Below are 24041 nucleotides of genomic sequence, written 5' to 3' on the forward strand. Positions count from 1 at the left end.
AGCAACTGCCTAGCAACCTTTAACTCATTAACAACTGCATAGAGACAGCTTAAAACACTCTCAACACCCTAACTGCATAAAGACAGCTTAAAACATTTGAAACACCCTAACTGCATAGCAACAGCCTAAAACACTCGAAACACCCTAACTGCATAGAAACAGCCTAAAACACTCAAAACACCTAACTGCATAGAAACAGCCTAAAACACTCAAAACACCTAACTGCATAGCAACACCCTCAAAACACTCGAAACACCCTAACTGCATAGCAACACCCTCAAAACACTCGAAACACCCTAACTGCATAGCAACACCCTCATACACTCGAAACACCCTAACTGCATAGCAACACCCTTATATAGCAACACCCTCATACACTCGAAACACCCTAACTGCATAGCAACAGCCTAAAACACTCGAAACACCCTAACTGCATAGCAACACCCTCATACACTCGCAACACCCTCATACACTCGCAACACCCTCATACACTTGAAACACCCTAACTGCATAGCAATAGCCTAAAACACTTGAAACACCCTAACTGCATAGCAACACCCTCAAACACTCGAAACACCATAACTGCATAGCAACACCCTAAAACACTCGAAACACCCTAACTGCATAGCAACACCCTCAATGCATAGCAACAGCCTAAAACACTCGAAACACCCTAACTGCTTAGCAACAGCCTAGAACACTCAAAACATCTAACTGCATAGCAATACCCTCAAAACACTCGAAACACCCTAACTGCATAGCAACACCCTTATATAGCAACACCCTCATACACTCGAAACACCCTAACTGCATAGCAACAGCCTAAAACACTCGAAACACCCTAACTGCATAGCAACACCCTCATACACTCGCAACACCCTCATACACTTGAAACACCCTAACTGCATAGCAATAGCCTAAAACACTTGAAACACCCTAACTGCATAGCAACAACCTCAAACACTCGAAACACCATAACTGCATAGCAACACCCTAAAACACTCGAAACACCCTAACTGCATAGCAACACCCTCAATGCATAGCAACAGCCTAAAACACTCGAAACACGCTAACTGCTTAGCAACAGCCTAGAACACTCAAAACACCCTAACTGCATAGCAATACCCTCAAAACACTCGAAACACCCTAACTGCATAGAAACAGCCTAAAACACTCAAAACACCTAACTGCATAGCAACACCCTCAAAACACTCGAAACACCCTAACTGCATAGCAACAGCCTTAAACACTCAAAACACCCTAACTGCATAGCAACACCCTCATACACTCGAAACACCCTAACTGCATAGCAAGAGCCCAAAACCCTTGAAACACCCTAACTGCATAGCAACACTCTCATACACTTGAAACACCCTAACTGCATAGCAACACCCTTATATAGCAACACCCTCATACACCCGAAACACCCTAACTGCATAGCACCAGCCTAAAACACTCGAAACACCCTAACTGCATAGCAACACCCTTATATAGCAACACCCTCATACACTCGAAACACCCTAACTGCATAGCACCAGCCTAACACTCGAAACACCCTAACTGCATAGCAACACCCTCATACACTCGCAACACCCTCATACACTCGCAACACCCTCATACACTTGAAACACCCTAACTGCATAGCAACAGCCTAAACACTTGAAACACCCTAACTGCATAGCAACACCCTCATACACTCGAAACACCCTAACTGCATAGCAACACCCTCAAACACTCGAAACACCCTAATTGGATAGCAACACCCTAAAACACTCTAAACACCCTAACTGCATAGCAACACCCTAACTGCATAGCAACAGCCTAAAACACTCAAAACACCCTAACTGCATAGCAACTGCCTAAAACACTCGAAACACCCTAACTGCATAGCAACACCCTTATATAGCAACACCCTCATACTCTCGAAACACCCTAACTGCATAGCACCAGCCTAACACTCGAAACACCCTAACTGCATAGCAACACCCTCATACACTCGCAACACCCTCATACACTCGTAACACCCTCATACACTTGAAACACCCTAACTGCATAGCAACAGCCTAAAACACTTGAAACACCCTAACTGCATAGCAACACCCTCATACACTCGAAACACCCTAACTGCATAGCAACACCCTCATACACTCGAAACACCCTAACTGCATAGCAACACCCCGCAAACACTCGAAACACCCTAATTGGATAGCAACACCCTAAAACACTCGAAACACACTAACTGCATAGCAACACCCTAACTGCATAGCAACAGCCTAAAACACTCGAAACACCCTAACTGCATAGCAACACCCTCATACACTCGAAACACCCTAACTGCATAGCAACACCCTTATATAGCAACAACCTCATACACTCGAAACACCCTAACTGCATAGCAGCAGCCTAAAACACTCGAAACACCCTAACTGCATAGCAACACCCTCATACACTCGAAACACCCTAACTGCATAGCAACAGCCTAAAACACTCGAAACACCCTAACTGCATAGCAACACCCTAAAACACTCGAAACATCCTAACTGCATAGCAACAGCCTAAAACACTCGAAACACCCTAACTGCATAGCAACAGCCTAAAACACTCAAAACACCCTAACTGCATAGCAACACTCTAAAACACTCGAAACACCCTAACTGCATAGCAACACCCTTATATAGCAACACCCTAAAACACTCAAACCATCCTAACTGCATAGCAACAGCCTAAAACACTCGAAACACCCTAACTGCATAGCAACACCCTCATACACTCGAAACACCCTAACTGCATAGCAACACCCTAAAACACTCGAAACATCCTAACTGCATAGCAACAGCCTAAAACACTCGAAACACCCTAACTGCATAGCAACACCCTCATACACTCGAAACACCCTAACTGCATAGCACCAGCCTAAAACACTCGAAACACCCTAACTGCATAGAAACACCCTAAAACACTCGAAACACCCTAACTGCATTGCAACACTCTAAAACACTCGAAACACCCTAACTGCATAGAAACACCCTAAAACACTCGAAACACCCTAACTGCATTGCAACACTCTAAAACACTCGAAACACCCTAACTGCTTAGCAACAGCCTATAAAACACTTAAAGCGCATAGGAATGTGTGCATTAACAATGGACAGGTGCTTCACTACAGCAGAAAAATACAACCAGAACTCAATCTCCATGTTATTGAACCCCCCCAGAGTCATAGTCTGATCTCTTTCACAGATGTGTGTGTGTGTGTGTGTGTGTGTGTGTGTGTGTGTGTGTGTGTGTGTGTGTGTGTGTGTGTGTGTGTGTGTGTGTGTGTGTGTGTGTGTGTCAGATGCTTCATGGGAAAGTCCTCCATCTATGCTGAAGTCTCTTGGTCTCCATAAAACTCCTCAAACTTCGCCCTTGAGCTCTGGAGTCATCACAAGTTCTCTTTTGAGTTTCATTTAGGTTTGTCTCAGATTTTTCTCCCTCAATTCCTTGGGGGAAAAAAACAACATTTTCTCATCAGAAACCACTTAAAGTTTTCGTCTGCTCTGCATTTAGTCACAGAGCTGCATTTGAGACGTTAGAGAGATTTCTAATCTGTGATGTTTTTGTTGTCATTTGAGGTGAATTTAGGAAGATCTTCTGTTTCTATATATCTGAGGGTTCTGTCCTCGTACGCCTACTGTGTGTTTATCCCAGCACAATATTCCCATCCGGCATGTTCCCAGTGTTCCTGCTAGTCATTACAGCACAGTTTTCCAGACGGGAATGCTCTGCTATTTGTGCGCTGATGTCATCACTGATCCGCCGCAGCTGCTCCTCTCACACTCGCACTAAATTATTGTGTTGCAACACTTTGGGAACACTGCAAATTGTTCCTGGGAAAGTGTTTCTCTCCTGATATTATAAAGTGCAGTTTTGCTGGCTGCTTCTGTCTTTTCTCTAATGCTTCTTCATGCATGTAATGGTGATCTTGATTGCATAATCTAAAGTGAAAAACATGTTGAGAGTGTGTGTAGTGTCTTCAGTCGTCCTGATCAGTGTGTGTGTGTGTTTCAGGTATACGCCCCGTCTGCCAGCACTGCCGATTATAACCGAGACTCACCAGGTTACCCGTCCTCTAAAGCACCGGGCAGCAGCTTTCCCAGCTCCTTCTTTATGCCAGGTAAACACAGAACAACTGCCTAACACACTCTGAATACCTTAAAAAACACATAGCAACAGTCTTAAAACACCCTAGCAACTGTATAGTGACAGCCTAAAACACTTGCATCACTCTAGAAACAGCACAGCAACAGCCTAAAACACTCAGAACCCCCTAGCGATTGCATAGCAACAGCCTAAAACACTCAGAACCCCCTAGCGATTGCATAGCAACAGCCTAAAACACTCAGAATACCCTAGCGATTGCATAGCAACTGCCTGAAACTCTTACATCCCCCTAGAAACAGCATAGCAGCAGCCTAAAACACTCAGAATACCCTAGCGATTACATAACAACTGCCTAAAACACTTGCATCACCCTAGAAACAGCATAGCAACAGCCTAAAACACTCAGAACCCCCTAGCGATTGCATAGCAACAGCCTAAAACACTCAGAACCCCCTAGCGATTGCATAGCAACAGCCTAAAACACTCAGAATACCCTAGCGATTGCATAGCAACTGCCTGAAACTCTTACATCCCCCTAGAAACAGCATAGCAACAGCCTAAAACACTCAGAATACCCTAGCGATTACATAACAACTGCCTAAAACACTTGCATCACCCTAGAAACAGCATAGCAACAGCCTAAAACATTCAGAATACCCTAGCGATTGCATACCAACTGCCTGAAACTCTTACATCCCCCTAGAAACAGCATAGCAACAGCCTAAAACACTCAGAATACCCTTGCGATTACATACCAACTGCCTGAAACTCTTACATCCCCCTAGAAACAGCATAGCAACAGCCTAAAACACTCAGAATACCCTAGCGATTACATAGCAACTCCCTAAAACTCTTGCATCACCCTAGAAACAGCACAGCAACAGCCTAAAACACTCAGAACCCCCTAGCGATTGCATAGCAACAGCCTAAAACACATGCAGAATACCCTAGCGATTCCATAGCAACTGCCTGAAACTCTTACATCCCCCTAGAAACAGCATAGCAACAGCCTAAAACACTCAGAATACCCTAGCGATTACATAACAACTGCCTAAAACACTTGCATCACCCTAGAAACAGCATAGCAACAGCCTAAAACATTCAGAATACCCTACCGATTGCATACCAACTTCCATGAAACTCTTACATCCCCCTAGAAACAGCATAGCAACAGCCTAAAACACTCAGAATACCCTAGCGATTACATAACAACTGCCTAAAACACTTGCATCACCCTAGAAACAGCATAGCAACAGCCTTAAACATTCAGAATACCCTAGCGATTGCATACCAACTGCCTGAAACTCTTACATCACCCTAGAAACAGCACAGCAACAGCCTAAAACACTCAGAACCCCCTAGCGATTGCATAGCAACAGCCTAAAACACATGCAGAATACCCTAGCGATTGCATAGCAACTGCCTGAAACTCTTACATCCCCCTAGAAACAGCATAGCAACAGCCTAAAACACTCAGAATACCCTAGCGATTACATAACAACTGCCTAAAACACTTGCATCACCCTAGAAACAGCATAGCAACAGCCTAAAACATTCAAAATACCCTACCGATTGCATACCAACTTCCATGAAACTCTTACATCCCCCTAGAAACAGCATAGCAACAGCCTAAAACACTCAGAATACCCTAGCGATTACATAACAACTGCCTAAAACACTTGCATCACCCTAGAAACAGCATAGCAACAGCCTAAAACACTCAGAATACCCTAGCAATTACATAGCAACTCCCTAAAACTCTTACATCCCCCTAGAAACAGCATAGCAACAGCCTAAAACACATTTAGAATACCCTAGCGATTACATAGCAACTCCCTAAAACTCTTGCATCACCCTAGAAACAGCATAGCAACAGCCTAAAACACTCAGAACCCCCTAGCGATTGCATAGCAACAGCCTAAAACACTTGCTTCACCCTAGAAACAGAATAGCAATAGCCTAAAACACTCAGAACCCCCTAGCGATTACATAACAACTGCCTAAAACACTTGCATCATCCTAGAAACAGCATAGCAACAGCCTAAAACAAGCAGAACACCCTAGCGATTACATAGCATCAGCCTAAAACACTCAGAATACCCTAGCGATTGCATAGCAACTGCCTAAAACACATGCATCCCCCTAGAAACCACACAGCAACAGTCTAAAACACTCAGAACACTTGTTAACTATGGAAGGGTGCTTCACTACAGCAGGAACAAACCAGCCAGAACACAATATCCATGTTATTGGACCTCTCAGGTCCAGAAGTCAAAGCCCGATTCAACTCTGATCTACTCTGATGATTTCAGATGGTCATCACAGTACAGACCCATGGAGCTCGTCCGGCAGTATGAACCAGCCCGGATACAACAGCATGCTGGGAAACTCAACACACACCGCTCAGAGCAGCAGCTACTGCGGCCTTCACCCACACGAGAGACTCGTGAGCGCATTTACTCGCATATCTTCATCAGCTTAAAGGTGCACTGCGTAATTTTTAGAGGCATCTAGCAGTGGCGTATCCAGGACATTTTTACTGGGGTGGCCAAGATGGGACACAAAACTAGAGTGGGGTGGCCATATATACTATAAAGTAATGTTATGTAAACCTTCAAACTCTTATGAACAATAGAGGAATACTATTATTAAAATGGTATTTTAATAATAGTAACAAAGTGCAAACTTTATTTTTAAATAATGGTATTCATAAAATGTAAGATACAGTCACAGGCCTATTTAGGAAATGTGTTTACTATAGTCTGTTATTAATTACGTAGGTGTGGGGGGGGGGTATGATTTAGGCTACTCAATTAACTTGTCCATTAACTTGACCGAAAATGCATTTGTGTTTATCTGCAAAAAGGTTTACATACACTAGATTGCAGTCTAGGCTACTGTTAATGTAAATATAATGTAAGTGGTTTGTTTTTAAAGTCTACATTAGAGACCTGCGTGGGACGGATTTCTCAAAAGCTGACATCTCAGTTCATCGCCATCTCACAAATCTCTGTTATTATCAATGAAACTGGCTGCATAATTAATCTTTCATAATATCTACACTTTGTTTGCTATAATCAGATGATTTGCCAGTATGCAGAATTCAGCACTGAACAAAAAGTCCATTTTAAGTGGTGAGGGGATTCTATCTTAATTGCATCTGATTGGCCATTGCGTTCAAGAAATCAACACATATGTCTGTGATTGGTTACATTGTTCAACGCTGCAAACATGTTATAAATAGAGACTCTGGCCTGTAAATCGTTTCTATTTTGTTTTAGTTGTTCTTGTTGCTTTTGTGCAACAGATGAATGACAATTTATTCGTTTTTATTTGTTCAATTTATAGATAATTCTATTTTGCGGGAGTCCCGACTCCCGCGAATCGACACACGAGTGCATTACCGCTCGCGCCCACACTCGGCCATCAGATCTATATTCCCGTGCCGCGCTCTGTTGCGTTGGGTCCCGACCTTACCTCTCAATCGACTGATTCCAGCGTTTTTATCGTTGTTGTATTGTTGCAACTGTGTGACCGTCCTCTTGTATCACGGACCAGCAGCGCGCGTGCTCTTATCTCATGGGTCATCTGACCTGCATGGCCAAACGTCCGCTGAGCAGAAATCAGCTCTCACAGTCTCAGTACGACCGTTACTGTGTTATTTAAAAATGTGAAACTGGCCCTAAATCAGTTGATCAGCTGTCATCATTGATTGACAACATCAATGATGTCTCGTTTCTTGTGTTGACGAACTTGACCTACCTATCAGATCTGGGGTGGCCACAGGGGTGGCCAATGAGCTTTCAGGGGTGGCCCCGGCCACCCCAGGCCACCCCCTAGAATCGCCATTGGCATCTAGTGGTAAGGTTGCGAATTGCACCCAACAGAAGTTACGGTGACCGACAGGAAGTGATGTCGTCGTCTGAGACAGCAGAGAGTAGCCAGTTCAGCAATGAGGTTTCTTTACAAAGATAAATTAAGAAATTAGGTTTACTTAATTATTCAGTAAAACGATATGTTATTGTGAATATTATTGTTACTTGTTCATCATTGTGTCAGTGTTTATTCGCTGACTTTAGCTTTAGCTTCCTTGCACGAAGAACAACATATAGTGACGAAACGCGTTTGTCCGTTCAGGGCCACTGTAGAAACATGACGATGTTAGGAGACCCGCGGTGTGTGTAGAGAGAAATACCTCATTCTAAGGTTATAAAAGCATAACGGTTCATTATGTAAGGTCTTTATACACCACTGAAAACATAGTTATGTATATGATATTGCATCTCTGTCAACAGATCCTCCTAAATATTACACAATGCACCTTTAAGATTAGTTCAGCAGACTTGTGAGTTTCTAAACAGTGTCCAATGATAGCACTGCAAAAAACTTTTCTTACTTAGTATTTTTGTCTTGTTTCCAGTCCAAATATCTAAAAATTCTTAAATCAAGATGAGTAAAATACCATAAGATATTATGTCTTGTTTTCTGGGGGAATTAATCAAAATTAAGTGAGTTTTTGTTTAAAACAAGCAAAATTATCTACCATTGGCAGATCATTTTGCTTGTTTTAAGCAAAAACTCACTTAATTTTTATTTATTTCCCCAGAAAACAAGACATAATATCTTATGGCATTTTACTAACTAAGTAAATGCATCTTGATTTAAGAGTTTTAAGATATTTGGACTGGAAACAAGACAAAAATACTAAGTAAGAAAAGCATGTTTGCAGTGAGCGAGTGCTTCCAGGATGGAGTTTAAAACAAAGGTGCTCTATGGTCAAAGCTTCAACAATGATAAACGGTTCAAGTGTTTATTTATGACTCGGCCTCATCTGTTGGATAACTCTCTTTCTCTCTGTGTTCTGCAGAGTTACCCGTCACACTCGTCGGCTGAGATTAACCCCAGTCTTCCTCCCATGTCCAGTTTCCATCGGAGCGGCGGGTCGAATCACTACAGCACGGCGTCTTGCTCCGCAACCACTAACGGGACCGACAGCATCATGGGTGAGTCTGGAGTGACTTCCAGATGCGACAAAAAAATTCTGCATTATGAATTTTTAAGGCCAGACAAGTCATTTGTTGAGGTCAATTTGTAAAGAAAGACTACACGCCTGCGCACATATATCAGGGTTCCCACGAGTCCTTGAAAGTTTGTGAATCTGAAAAACAAATTCAAGGCCCTGGAAAGTTGTTGAAAATAAACACACATAGATACAGGTCCTTGAAACTGCTTGAATTTATTTTGTTCAAGAAGTTTATAAGTCTGCTAGTGTGCTTATTCGCCAACACTTCATGGCCTATGCATACTAGCTTGCTTGATTTACGTTAGAAATGTAATAACCAGTCTGGAACTGGTGGACGTCGTCCTGCTCCACTTCACATTCTTAAGGAATAAACCCCCCTTTCAATCGGATCGAAATTTCATTCGGATCGAGCTCAATCGGATCGATGGATGGAAGAATATTAGGATAATTGCTTTGAGAGAAGGAGCCAAGGGAGCTACAGGAGATCAGGTTTAGCTGCCCATTAACATTAGTTATTAATCAACCGATTTGGTCATGTAAAGATGGTCAGTAATTGTTTCTGATCAGCTGATCATCATCATTGGTCATTCCTCCATCTGTCAATTCCATAATCAGCCTTAATATAGACATAAACGTTTTCAAAATGTTTTTGTGAATACTGAGTAAATGTTAATTGTCTGAAGCAGTGGTTCTCAACTTTTTTTACTCCAAGGCGCTTCATGTTGGCGAAGAAACTTGATTTTAACCTTTTTTTATTTATGGAAACTAGGGGTGTCCATTTATTAAATTGAATTCAACTAAATTAAATAAAAAATAAATGTTTAAATAATCATGTTAAAGTTATTTTAAATTATATTAAAATCATAACATTTAGATTCTGTCATTATATATTTTAATTAATAAATAAAATTAAGGATTAAATAATTATATTAAAAGTATATCAAATTAAATCAAAATGAAAACATTTATATTCTGTACATTTCAAAAGTTTCAAGAACTGAATGTTCTTCAGGGTTCAGTAATGAATTTATATGAATTTATTATATTTAAAAATAGATATATTTTTAACTCACAAATGACAATTTCTCAGCAATTTCTACTTAATAAAATATTTTTGAGTTTGACGTAACTAGAACAACGTGTATTCATTATTGAAATTTCAATTCTTTTTTATTTAATTTTATAAATGTCCATGCTTTTTGTTCATATATGTCCAGGCTTTCCAAGACCATGATTGGAGGTTGTTGAGGGAACAATTATTTATTTTTTAAAGATCTTATTTAAAAGCTTGTTTTGTCTTATATTAAATCATTTTAAGCCATTTTGAAGTCCCATTGGGGCCCTGGTTGAGAATCACTGCTCTGAAGTGTTCATTTAAAGTCAGCACTGTTGTCTTCATCTTATTTAAACAGATAGGAGTTTTAAAGCTCTATAATCTGTCTCTCTCTCTGCTGTGTTTCAGCGAATCGATCGTCGAGCGGAGCAGGAACGAGTTCGCAGACGGGAGACGCGTTAGGAAAGGCCCTGGCTTCAGTGAGTCAACAGGTCTCATCTCAGCAACACACAGCTGCAAAAGACAACATGAAACCACATTCACAACTTGTTTTATGATTCGACCAATAGCAAACCACAACCATTCAACCATCCAGTCAATCCCTCATGGACCAAATCAAGCCCCGCCTACATTTGTTCTTGTTTGATATACGGTACAATAGATGAGAAAAGACTGTCGCAACTTCTGTTTCATGCAGGCTTTAATACAACAGACATTTCTTAAGAGAGTAAATGTGATTTCATGTTGCCTTTTCAACATCTTAGCCAGCAGAATCTTTCAGAGGAGTCACACAAACGCTCCTGTAGGGAGTTTGCACATGATGTTGTGTGTTTGTGGCGTTCTCGTTTGTCATTGCTGTGTGTTTGTTGTCGTTGTAGATCTATTCCCCCGACCACACCAATAACAGCTTCTCATCCAACCCGTCCACTCCTGTGGGATCACCTCCGTCGCTCACAGGTAACAGCGTGTGTGTGTGTGTGTGTGTGTGTGTGTGTGTGTGTGTGTGTGTGTGTGTGTGTGTGTGTGTGTGTGTGTGTGTGTGTGTGTGTGTGTGTGTGTGTGTGTGTGTGTGTGTGTGTGTGTGTGTGTGTGTGTGTGTGTGTGTGTGTGTGTGTGTGTTTATTCTCAACAGATTTTTAAACACACACACTCTTTGCGCTGATGCCAGTCAGCTGATAACACTCTAGTTCTGCTTTACTGCTCACTGTTTACTATACATTATAATGAGTACGATTATTTATGCGAGTATTTGAAACATTATGATGATCAACATTTTCAACATTTAGTAGGTGCCACTGAGGTTATTATAGTTAACTAAAGCGCAATTCAAAGCGTTTCGTATGTTGCATTTTTCATATTCCGTAGGATGTTCCCACCTACACTCTGAAGAACACTGGGTTAAAAACAACCCAATTTTAACCCTAGGTAAAGGGCTGGGTAAATACAGGACAAAACACATGTTGGGTTAATTTTGCCCAGCACATTGGGTTGTTTATTTAACCTAGCATACACTGAGTTGATTCATTTATAAAACTAGCTTATTTTTTTTTTATTTTTACTTCATACATGAATTAATGTTTACAGATTAACTTAAATTATCTTAACTTTAAAAAAATTACTCCACACAACCACTGGTTTGCAAGAGAATTCCTTTATTTTAGTGTGGGAAACACAAAAGTATTTTTAGTATTTTAGTGTAGGAAACACAAACACTACCCAAACACTGGGTTGTTAAGTCTGACCCAGGATCTGGGTAACACAAAAACTACCTAAACACTGGGTTGTTATGTCTGACCCAGGATCTGGGTTACACAAAAACTACCCAAACACTGGGTTGTTACGTCTGACCCAGGATCTGGGTTACACAAAAACTACCCAAACACTGGGTTGTTACGTCTGACCCAGGATCTGGGTAACACAAAAACTACCCAACACTGGGTTGTTACGTCTGACCCAGGATCTGGGTAACACAAAAACTACCTAAACACTGGGTTGTTATGTCTGACCCAGGATCTGGGTTACACAAAAACTACCCAAACACTGGGTTGTTACGTCTGACCCAGGATCTGGGTTACACAAAAACTACCCAACACTGGGTTGTTACGTCTGACCCAGGATCTGGGTAACACAAAAACTACCCAACACTGGGTTGTTACGTCTGACCCAGGATCTGGGTAACACAAAAACTACCCAAACACTGGGTTGTTACGTCTGACCCAGGATCTGGGTAACACAAAAACTACCTAAACACTGGGTTGTTATGTCTGACCCAGGATCTGGGTTACACAAAAACTACCCAAACACTGGGTTGTTACGTCTGACCCAGGATCTGGGTTACACAAAAACTACCCAACACTGGGTTGTTACGTCTGACCCAGGATCTGGGTAACACAAAAACTACCCAACACTGGGTTGTTACGTCTGACCCAGGATCTGGGTAACACAAAAACTACTCAAACACTGAAAAAATAACCCCCAAAATGTACCCAAAAGGCTCAACCCAGTATTTGGGTAGAAAAAATAACCCAACATTTTTTAGAGTGTAAACGCACTTCATCTCAATGCCTGATTATCACGTCATTATTCGAGTCGGCATGAAAACGACCGCCGGCTAATTACAATGTCTCAGAGTGCCAAAGTTATTAGACCGACAACCATTAAATGCGCAAGTGCAAATTAATATTTAAACTTAAACATGCGAGGGAAGTTTAAGTAACTAATTTAATAATTTTCTCATTTGCAGCGGCGCAGATACATGCAAAATTTATTTGCACATGAATGTGGCTATAATTATGTGCTAATTAGCATTTGGAAATGAGGTTTAATAATACAGAGAAGCGTCTGAAATGCATGTTTCTATAAAGAAGAACAATTTGAAAAAACACAACATAATTAGGCGTGATATACGTGACGAGCGGATGCACAAACGCAAACAGGTGAAGGTCAGAGAGAAGGAATAAATGAGCACCACTCCTCTTTAATTACCGGCGTGAACCGGGCCGCGTTTGCATCTTAACATGAGCGCGTGAAAGAGAGAAGAAGGGAAGAATAACGAGGTGTTATTAGCATTGGGGTCGTCACCTATCAAAGGCAGAGTCGCCCCACCAGCTGATGAGCTTCACATCTACACCGATCTCACATAGAGAACCACACAAAAGAAAAGAGGACAACAAAGAGAAAGACGGGATGATTTATTCCGCTGGAGTGAATGACAGTTAATTGGTCGGGTTTGAGTGTCTGATCAACGGGAAAAAACTGGTTTAGAGGATATATGGGGAATCTATCTATCTATCTATCTATCTATCTATCTATCTATCTATCTATCTATCTATCTATCTATCTATCTGTCTGTCTGTCTGTCTGTCTGTCTGTCTGTCTGTCTGTCTGTCTGTCTGTCTGTCTGTCTATCTATCTATCTATCTATCTATCAATCTATCAATCTATCTATCTATCTATCTATCTATCTGTCCATCTATCTATCTATCTATCTATCTATCTATCTATCTATCTATCTATCTATCTATCTATCTATCTATCTATCTATCTATCTATCTATCTATCTATCTGTCCATCTATCTATCTATCTATCTATCTATCTATCTATCTATCTGTCTGTCTGTCTGTCTGTCTGTCTGTCTGTCTGTCTGTCCGTCCATCTATCTATCTATCTATCTATCTATCTATCTATCTATCTATCTATCTATCTGTCTGTCTGTCTGTCTGTCTGTCTGTCTGTCTGTCTGTCTGTCTGTCTGTCTGTCTGTCCGTCCGTCCGTCCGTCCGTCCGTCCGTCCGTCCGTCCGTCCGTCTGTCCGTCTATCTATCTATCTATCTATCTATCTATCTATCTATCTATCTATCTATCTATCTGTCTGTCTGTCTGTCTGTCTGTCTGTCTGTCTGTCTGTCTGTCTGTCTGTCTGTCTGTCTATCTATCTATCTATCTATCTATCTATCTGTCCATCTATCTATCTATCTATCTATCTATCTATCTATCTATCTATCTATCTATCTATCTATCTGTCTATCTGTCTGTCTGTCTGTCTGTCTGTCTGTCTGTCTGTCTGTCTGTCTGTCTGTCTGTCTGTCTATCTATCTATCTATCTATCTATCTATCTGTCCATCTATCTATCTATCTATCTATCTATCTATCTATCTATCTATCTATCTATCTATCTATCTATCTATCTATCTATCTATCTATCTATTTATCTATCTATCTATCTGTCCATCTATCTATCTATCTATCTATCTATCTATCTGTCTGTCTGTCTGTCTGTCTGTCCGTCCGTCCGTCCGTCCGTCCGTCCGTCCGTCCGTCCGTCCGTCCGTCCATCCATCCATCCATCCATCCATCCATCATCCACCAATCTGTCTATCTAGCAAGATATATCTGCTTTTGAGTATTAATATCAGTATTTATTGATATTGTGTTGACATTTAAAATCACATTATCACTGTTTTATGTTTTTTGATTTTTCTGTTTGTATTTTACCTTGTGAATCACTGTGAGCTGCGTTGAAATAAATGTGTTTGAGGAGTGTAGATGTTGACAGTGATGATGATGTTGGTCTCGCTCCTCCAGCTGCCAGTACGGCCGTCTGGTCCAGAAACGGTCAGGGATCTTCATCTCCCAGTTACGAGCCGCCACTGCACTCACTGGTAAGAGATCAAACTCTGCTCCTGTCAGTTCTGCTCAGCCTTCAGGAAATAACACAGGCATGATGTTTGCCAAAATACCATAGTTATTGCAATAAAACTGTGGAAACTTAGTTTAGGATACTGATTAAACATTAGAAAACAATTGCATAACACTTTACAATAAGGTTCATTAGTTAACATTAGTTATTAACTAAAATGAGCTAACCATGAGCAATACATTTGTCACTGTATTTATTCATCTTTGTTAACGTTAGTTAATTAAAAATACAGCTGTTCATTGTTAGTTCATGTTAGTTCACAGTGCATTAACTAATGTTAACAAGATTTTAATATAGAATTATTAAATGTTGAAATTAGCATGAACAAATAATAAATGCTGTATAAGTGTCATTAGTTAATGTTAACTAATGTAGTTACCTAATGTTAACTAATGAACCTTATTGTAAAGTGTTACCCAAATATGTGCTTTACAGAAACCATATACTCTATTTGTACAGAAATGTTCACATGTATGCCTAAGAATGTAGATACAGTGCAAGAGAACGAATCAATAGTAATAATGAATGCAACCAAGTAAAGAAAAATGTTAAATGCATCCTTCATTGGTATCTGTGCATTTATTCTGTTTCTCATCCTCCATCCAGCAAAGTCGTATCGAGGACAGATTGGAGCGCCTGGATGATGCGATCCACGTGTTGCGGAGTCATGCGGTCGGTCCGTCCACAGCGATGCCCGGTGCTCACGCGGACATGCACGCATTGATCCCTCCATCACACTCGCACAACGGGGCCATGAGCGGATACAGCGCAGGACTGCTGCCGTCCAACAGACACTCGCTCATGGTAAGAACCGCTGGTCTCATGCTTATTGGCTGCTGGTGAACCTATGTAGATTTGTAACTAATTTGCATAATGCCAGTCTATGGTTTTCGTTGGCTGAACAGCGTCTCTTAGCTCCGCCCTCAAACACTAGTGTATCTGAGACTGGAAGAGTTTGGTTCGTGTTGTTCGTGTGGAGAAGACGCTGTTTTCTGCTGACAAAGCAAATCCACTTTGATGAGATTGATACAGTAAAACCCACGCCATCGTTACTGTTCGTGTCACTGTGATCAAGAGCTGAGAGTCAGATATGATAATGAGCGTTTAGTTTCTGACCAATCACAGCACACTGGGCCGTCTGACCAATCAGAGCAGAGCGGCTCTCAGAGAGGCGGGGTTTAGAGAGACTGAATCTACGAACGAAGCGTTTCAGACACTGAGAGAAAAGAGCTGATGCTGCCATGGAGATTATGAGGAAATTAAAGTGTTTTGATCTTGGATGCATGTAAAGTTGTTGTAGAGACTCCAGAACTAAACTAGAAGGCTTTAAAATAGCATTATAGGGCATTTTAAGACTTTTGTTATACCGTTTAAGATACTTATAACTGAATTTAAGGCTTTTAAAAGCTTCGGATTTACTTTTTCGCACACATACTCCTAAATACAATTTGCAGCAAAATTAAGCAAAATGATCTGCTAATGGGGTAAGAAAAATAATCTTATTAACTCACTTAATTTTGTTTAATTCCCCAGAAAACAAGACATAATATCTTATGTCATTTTACTCATCTAGTAAATGCATCTTGATTTAAGAATTTTTAGATATTTGGACTGGAAATAAGACAAAAATACTAAGTAAGAAAAGCATTTTTTGCAGAGCATCTATTTTTAGTCCTAAATGCGAGTGAAATGCTTCAGCCACTTCCTGTTGAACGATGATCTCAATGCAAACGTTTAAGACTAATCTACTCTAAATCTTTGCATTAATTGCAGTGTCAAGCTTAATGCAGTGTGCATGACATCACTGTTGAGCTCCTGTAATGTGTGAGTGTTATCAGGTCAGGTTAGCAGTGGGGACTCTTCTGACGGTAAGTTATGAGCAGCGCAGGAATAAATACAGGAAATATCTGAGCGAGAGACAGAACGAGGGGGAGGAATGGACTTCAAAGCATCAGGGAAGATGCTGGTAATATTTTCCATATTTAAGGCTTTTTTTAAGACTTGAAACAATCCATAAAGCTTCAGACAGCTGGAGAGAATAAAGCACAGAAAGAGAATACATAAAGAAAAGAAGATATAATGCTCGTAACACACACACACAGTGAAGGGTTGTGTTCTCTTATTACATGCACATTTATACACAAACGAAACTGTTTCTGATGCACTCGTATGTTTTTAAGTAGTCATCAGAATGTGAATTGCATTACATAAAAATTGTCCCACTGAATGATTGAAAATGAATGTTTTGCTCAGGAACGCATCTTGCACGTTTTCTTCAGAAAATGTAAAAATTAAGTTGCAAAATTGTTTTCAAGTAGCATTCTTGTAGTCTAAAAAGTGTCGCTCAAGTAAGTGAATCGTAAAGTAATATTCTGCTAGTTGTTTTCATGTGTTTCTCATGAAGAACTGCTCTTTTTAAAGTTGTTTTTGGTTGAGGCGTGTGTGTGCGCTCTGTGTGTGCATATTTCCAGTGTTAACGAGCTGTTTTTAATGACATGAATAAATGCAGGCGTGGGTTTGCTCAGGCGTTTTATTGGACGAGCTCTGCTGTTGACAAGGTCCTGGATCTCTGCTCAATGTCTCAGTGATGCTGATGTTTATTTGTTCACTTTGACGTGTGTGTGTGTGTGTGTGTGTGTGTGTGTGTGTGTGTGTGTGTGTGTGTGTGTGTGTGTGTGTGTGTGTGTGTGTGTGTGTTTGATTAGTTTCCTTAAAGGAATAGTCCAAAAATTATAATTTTGTCACATTTTAGTATACTAAAATAATGCAACACAATTAACAAAATTTTTGGGTAAAATATCCCTTTCGTTTTTTTTTTTTTTTATATATATATATTTTATTTGTTGTTAATATTTTGGATTAGATTCTATTTTTATATTCTATTTTAAATGTTGCATGTTTTAGTTATTTTAGTCCTTCAACTTTAAACGAAAATGAGAAATGTTGCCTTGGCAAGTTTAAGTTTTATTTTATTTCAGTTAATGTTTATTTTATTTCTAACAAGATCAATGTACTTGGGAAGCAACACCGCATAAGATATTATTTTTAATAGCAGGTATCTTTAATAGTTAATGTTTTAGTAATTTGTTGTGTTTTTCTCATTTGTATTAGTTATAGCTTATATAGCTTTTAGCTTATATAGTCTATATAGCTTTAGTTTTAAATTTAATTCTTCAACTTTAAACGAAAATTAGAAATTGGCAACGAGCTGAAATAAAAGGAGTATAATTTGTATTTATTTATTTATTTATTTATTTATTTATTTATTTATTTATTTATTTATTTATCTTACATTATTTAAGTAATGAACCCCTGTTCTGTCATCACTTACTCCCCCTCATATTCTTCCAAACCCGTATGACGTTTTTTCCCTCTGTGTAAAACAACAGAAGATATTTAGCTGAATGTTCACGCTGATCTTCTCAATGAAAGTGAATGTGAGTCTGGATCTAGTGTGTGTGAATGTGACTCTGGATCTAGTGTGTGTGAATGTGAGTCTGGATCTAGTGTGTGTGAATGTGAGTCTGGATCTGGTGTGTGTAAATGCTGCAGTGAATGTGACTCTGGATCTAGTGTGTGTGAATGTGATTCTGGATCTAGTGTGTGTGAATGTGACTCTGGATCTAGTGTGTGTGAATGTGCCTCTGGATCTAGTGTGTGTGAATGTGACTCTGATCTAGTGTGTGTGAATGTAACTCTAGTGTGTGTGAATGCTGCAGTGAATTTGACTCTGGATCTAGTGTGTGTGAATGTGACTCTGATCAGGTGTGTGTGTGAATGTAACTCTAGTGTGTGTGAATGCTGCAGTGAATGTGACTCTGGATCTAGTGTGTGTGAATGTGACTGATCAGGTGTGTGTGAATGTAACTCTAGTGTGTGTGAATGCTGCAGTGAATGTGACTCTGGATCTAGTGTGTGTGTGTGTGTGTGTGTGTGTGTGTGTGTGTGTGTGTGTGTGTGTGTGTGAATGTGACTGATCAGGTGTGTGTGAATTTAACTCTAGTGTGTGTGAATGCTGCAGTGAATGTGACTCTGGATCTAGTGTGTGTGAATGTGACTCTGATCTAGTGTGTGTGAATGTGACTCTGATCTAGTGTGTGTGAATGTAACTCTAGTGTGTGTGAATGTGACTCTGGATCTAGTGTGTGTGAATGTAACTCTAGTGTGTGTGAATGTGACTCTGGATCTAGTGTGTGTGAATGTGACTGATCTAGTGTGTGTGAATGTAACTCTAGTGTGTGTGAATGCTGCAGTGAATGTGACTCTGGATCTAGTGTGTGTGAATGTGACTCTGATCAGGTGTGTGTTAATGTAACTCTAGTGTGTGTGTGAATGCTGCAGTGAATGTGACTCTGGATCTAGTGTGTGTGAATGTGACTCTGATCAGGTGTGTGTGAATGTAACTCTAGTGTGTGTGAATGCTGCAGTGAATGTGACTCTGGATCTAGTGTTTGTGAATGCTGCAGTGAATGTGACTCTGGATCTAGTGTGTGTGTGTGTGTGTGTGTGTGTGTGTGTGAATGTGACTGATCAGGTGTGTGTGAATGTAACTCTAGTGTTTGTGAATGCTGCAGTGAATGTGACTCTGGATCTAGTGTGTGTGAATGTGACTCTGATCAGGTGTGTGTCAATGTAACTCTAGTGTGTGTGAATGCTGCAGTGAATGTGACTGGATCTAGTGTGTGTGAATGTGACTCTGATCAGGTGTGTGTGAATGTAACTCTAGTGTGTGTGAATGTGACTCTGGATCTAGTGTGTGTGAATGTGACTCTGATCTAGTGTGTGTGAATGTAACTCTAGTGTGTGTGAATGTGACTGATCTAGTGTGTGTGAATGTAACTAGTGTGTGTGAATGCTGCAGTGAATGTGACTCTGGATCTAATGTGTGTGAATGTGACTCTGATCAGGTGTGTGTGAATGTAACTCTAGTGTGTGTGAATGCTGCAGTGAATGTGACTCTGATCAGGTGTGTGTGAATGTAACTCTAGTGTGTGTAAATGTGACTCTGGATCTAGTGTGTGTGAATGTGACTCTGATCTAGTGTGTGTGAATGTAACTCTAGTGTGTGTGAATGCTGCAGTGAATGTGACTCTGGATCTAGTGTGTGTGAATGTGACTGATCAGGTGTGTGTGAATGTAACTCTAGTGTGTGAAAATGCTGCAGTGAATGTGACTCTGATCAGGTGTGTGTGAATGTAACTCTAGTGTGTGTGAATGTGACTCTGATCAGGTGTGTGTGAATGTAACTTTAGTGTGTGTGAATGCTGCAGTGAATGTGACTCTGATCAGGTGTGTGTGAATGTAACTCTAGTGTGTGTGAATGCCGCAGTGAATGTGACTCTGATCAGGTGTGTGTGAATGTAACTCTCGTGTGTGTGAATGTGACTCTGGATCTAGTGTGTGTGAATGTGACTCTGATCTAGTGTGTGTGAATGTAACTCTAGTGTGTGTGAATGTGACTCTGGATCTAGTGTGTGTGAATGTGACTCTGATCTAGTGTGTGTGAATGTAACTCTAGTGTGTGTGAATGCTGCAGTGAATGTGACTCTGGATCTAGTGTGTGTGAATGTGACTCTGATCAGGTGTGTGTGAATGTAACTCTAGTGTGTGTGAATGCTGCAGTGAATGTGACTCTGGATCTAGTGTGTGTGAATGTGACTCTGATCAGGTGTGTGTGAATGTAACTCTAGTGTGTGTGAATGCTGCAGTGAATGTGACTCTGATCAGGTGTGTGTGAATGTAACTCTAGTGTGTGTGAATGCTGCAGTGAATGTGACTCTGGATCTAGTGTGTGTGAATGTGACTGATCAGGTGTGTGTGAATGTAACTCTAGTGTGTGTGAATGCTGCAGTGAATGTGACTCTGGATCTAGTGTGTGTGAATGTGACTCTGATCAGGTGTGTGTGAATGTAACTCTAGTGTGTGTGAATGCCGCAGTGAATGTGACTCTGATCAGGTGTGTGTGAATGTAACTCTAGTGTGTGTGTGAATGCTGCAGTGAATGTGACTCTGGATCTAGTGTGTGTGAATGTGACTCTGATCAGGTGTGTGTGAATGTAACTCTAGTGTGTGTGAATGCTGCAGTGAATGTGACTCTGATCAGGTGTGTGTGAATGTAACTCTAGTGTGTGTGTGAATGCTGCAGTGAATGTGACTCTGGATCTAGTGTGTGTGAATGTGACTGATCAGGTGTGTGTGAATGTAACTCTAGTGTGTGTGAATGCTGCAGTGAATGTGACTCTGGATCTAGTGTGTGTGAATGTGACTCTGATCAGGTGTGTGTGAATGTAACTCTAGTGTGTGTGAATGCCGCAGTGAATGTGTGGACTGTGGCTTTAAGAGCAGTCGTTTCGCTGGAGGAACAGCTGGATCAGATTTGCTGCTCTGTTGTTCTGTGAGGCTGAAGTGAGCGGTCAGAGAGCTGAGGTCATGCTGAAAACAGGTGCTCACATGATGAGAGGAGACCACTAACACACACACACACACACTGAGAATATTACACAAAATGGCTGTTCACAGTTACATGATATGTGTACTGCAGTATGTGGATTTTCAGTGTGCATAGATGCCCAGATGAGCAGTTTTCCCAAATTCGCAAGAAGCAACTAGAGCAATTTGACCTTCTATTGCCAATGTGACATTAAAAATAAAGTATTATTTTTGGGTTATGATTGATGCATTGGTTTGAGTTAGGGTGACCAGACGTCCCGAAAAATTCGGGACAGTCCCGAAATCTAAGCTGTTGTCCCGAATCCCGAATCCGGTCCTAATTGTCCCGAAAATTATACTAAAGCAAATTCTTATATTGTCTGATAAAACATTAAAAACTGTCCGTGGAGGTTGAGTCGTCCTGCAGCCAGCCCCCGCCGGCTGCTTATTGGCTGCAGCATCTTTTTCTTTTTTTGAAGTTCAACAAAGATACCGTAGGCGCGAATTAAAATGCATTGATAAGCGAGCGCGAGTTGCCGCAGCCGCGAGGACAGTGAATGTGCAGGCAGCCAGTAAAGGAGTGATTGATTGGTCGCGGCAATGTGTGCAAAAAAAAACTTCGGCCTAATGTCTGATGTTGGGTTACACAAAGCAAATCATCTACACAATTATTTAGTTTTCTTATTTAATGACCGACAATTTCGTCATAATAATAATTTTGGCATAAGGCTTATTAGCGTTAGACTTATAGCCTGAAATGTCTGATTTACGCACTGTTAGCCAACAACAGTCTTTTTTTTTTTTTTTTTTTTGGTCACAATGACATTTGAGTTCATGATTTTAATATTGTTTTTTTTTGTGGCAGACTAAATATTAATGCCAGACTGTTGATCTTTGAATAAAAATATGTTTGGTTCAGGTTTGAAAATTCATTTTATTATAGGCTATGTAGTCTAATATCATAGTAGGACTACCCCAAAACCTCCCCAAACAACCCCCCCCCCCCCCCCCCCCCCCCCCCCGCCTTCCCGAATTTCAGCCAATCTCATCTGGTCACCCTAGTTTGAGTTCATATTAATATTTCACTTAATTTTTCTTCTATATTATCATGGGCGTATTTACTCCTAATATTATTGCACATCAAAAACAATTGGTTTAAAAAACCAACACTGCAAAATAAATATTTCCCTCCGTATTTTTGTCTTGTTTTCCAGTACATATATCTACACATTCATAAATAAAGATACATTTATCTGAGAAGCAAAATGACTTCAGATGTTAGGTCTTGTTTTCTGAAGAAGAAAAAAATGTGTCTGCCAAATCAGAAAAATATGAGTCAGAAAAGTAAACTTGTTTTCCCTTTATTTTTCTGAGCCCATCGACCAAATATTTGTTCTTTTTTTTAAGCATAAACTCACTTCATTTTGATACTTTTCCAGAAAGCAAGACTTAATATCTTGTTATTTTGCTTCTCCAGTAAATGCATCTTGATTTAAGACATTTTTTGTAGAAAACAAGACAGAAATACTGAGGAAGAACATCATTTTTTTGCCATTTTTAATCAGTCCTTTTTGAGTTGTTTTCCCATTAAAATATCAGAAATTCCTTAACATAAGATCATTGTACTTGAGAACCAACACTGCATAAGATATTAAAATTTGTTTATTGCAGGTATCTTTACTGCGAGTGTATTATTTACTCACCACAATTAAAAACTTAAAACTAAAGTTAAAACGAGTGAAATGATCTGCCATTGCAGTAAAACAATATAAATTTATCTCGTTTCAATGTTTTTTTGAAAAGATATTTTAAAGACAAAAATAGTTTTTGTGGTGAAAATACATATTTCTGATATAATGGATTAATGAATTAAACATGCACCGTAACGAGGTGAGGTCATGTGACTGCTGTTTATCATCACATGACTGTAGGAAACACTGGTTAAAGATGCTCTAAGTTGCTGTTTAATCCAGGGTTCAGAGACACACACACTCAGTCCGCGTGTCAGTAGTTGTGCTTCGGTAATTCTGAGCGCTCCTCTAAGCGGGTCAACGGCCCGATCTTCCGCAGGAGATGCAGAGATTGAGGCATTAGAGCTTTAAACACACAGTAATAGCGTTTAAAAGCGCTCGTTTCAGGATAAAGAGAGTCTGAGCTGCAGTAAATCTTCAGCCGAGGGTTGATTGTGTTCAAAGCCATCAGATCCACGGGCCTCGAAACGCCTGATACGCTTACTGTGTGTGTGTGTGTGTGTGTGTGTGTGTGTGTGTGTGTGTGTGTGTGTGAGAGAGAGAGAGAGAGAGAAAGAGTTCAGCACTCACACACTCACAGAAGAAAACAATAAACATGCAGCGATAAAACACACGAGTTCAGAACTGATCTGAGGGGTTTTAGATGCTTTTACTGGATGAAAAAAAGAGGTTTTATTCACAGAAATTTGCACATTTGCTTTCATGTTTACATCTTGTTGACGACATTCTTAGAAAAAAAAGGTTCAGTGCAGTTCTATACAGAACTCTATGGTTCATGATTCAGTTTTAAAGAACATTTTATGCCAAAACGCGTCCACTGTAAATGATCACACTGTAAACATTGATGTTTGTGTTTACAAACTGAGGGAACGTTGAAATCATTTTCTGGGTAACATTTCACGGCCTCGTTAGTTAATGTTAGTCAATGCATTTACTGACTT

The 24041-nt window shown here is 40.3% G+C and overlaps 1 protein-coding gene across 1 annotated transcript in view; it reads left to right on the top strand.

Annotated features, from left to right (window-relative positions):
• tcf4 (transcription factor 4) overlaps window positions 1–24041 on the top strand; it is a gene marked incomplete at its 5' end in the record, with an annotated part of 189241 nt that overhangs the window by 145054 nt on the left and 20146 nt on the right. Inside the window, 7 exon segments of the mRNA XM_081389990.1 lie at window positions 4051–4156; window positions 6456–6589; window positions 9011–9146; window positions 10629–10699; window positions 11099–11177; window positions 14806–14882; window positions 15527–15724. Of these exon segments, the coding sequence (XP_081246116.1) occupies window positions 4051–4156; window positions 6456–6589; window positions 9011–9146; window positions 10629–10699; window positions 11099–11177; window positions 14806–14882; window positions 15527–15724 (801 nt within the window).

The sequence above is a fragment of the Scardinius erythrophthalmus genome (genome assembly GCF_964197995.2).
Source record: "Scardinius erythrophthalmus genome assembly, chromosome: 17".
NCBI lineage: Eukaryota > Metazoa > Chordata > Actinopteri > Cypriniformes > Leuciscidae > Scardinius > Scardinius erythrophthalmus.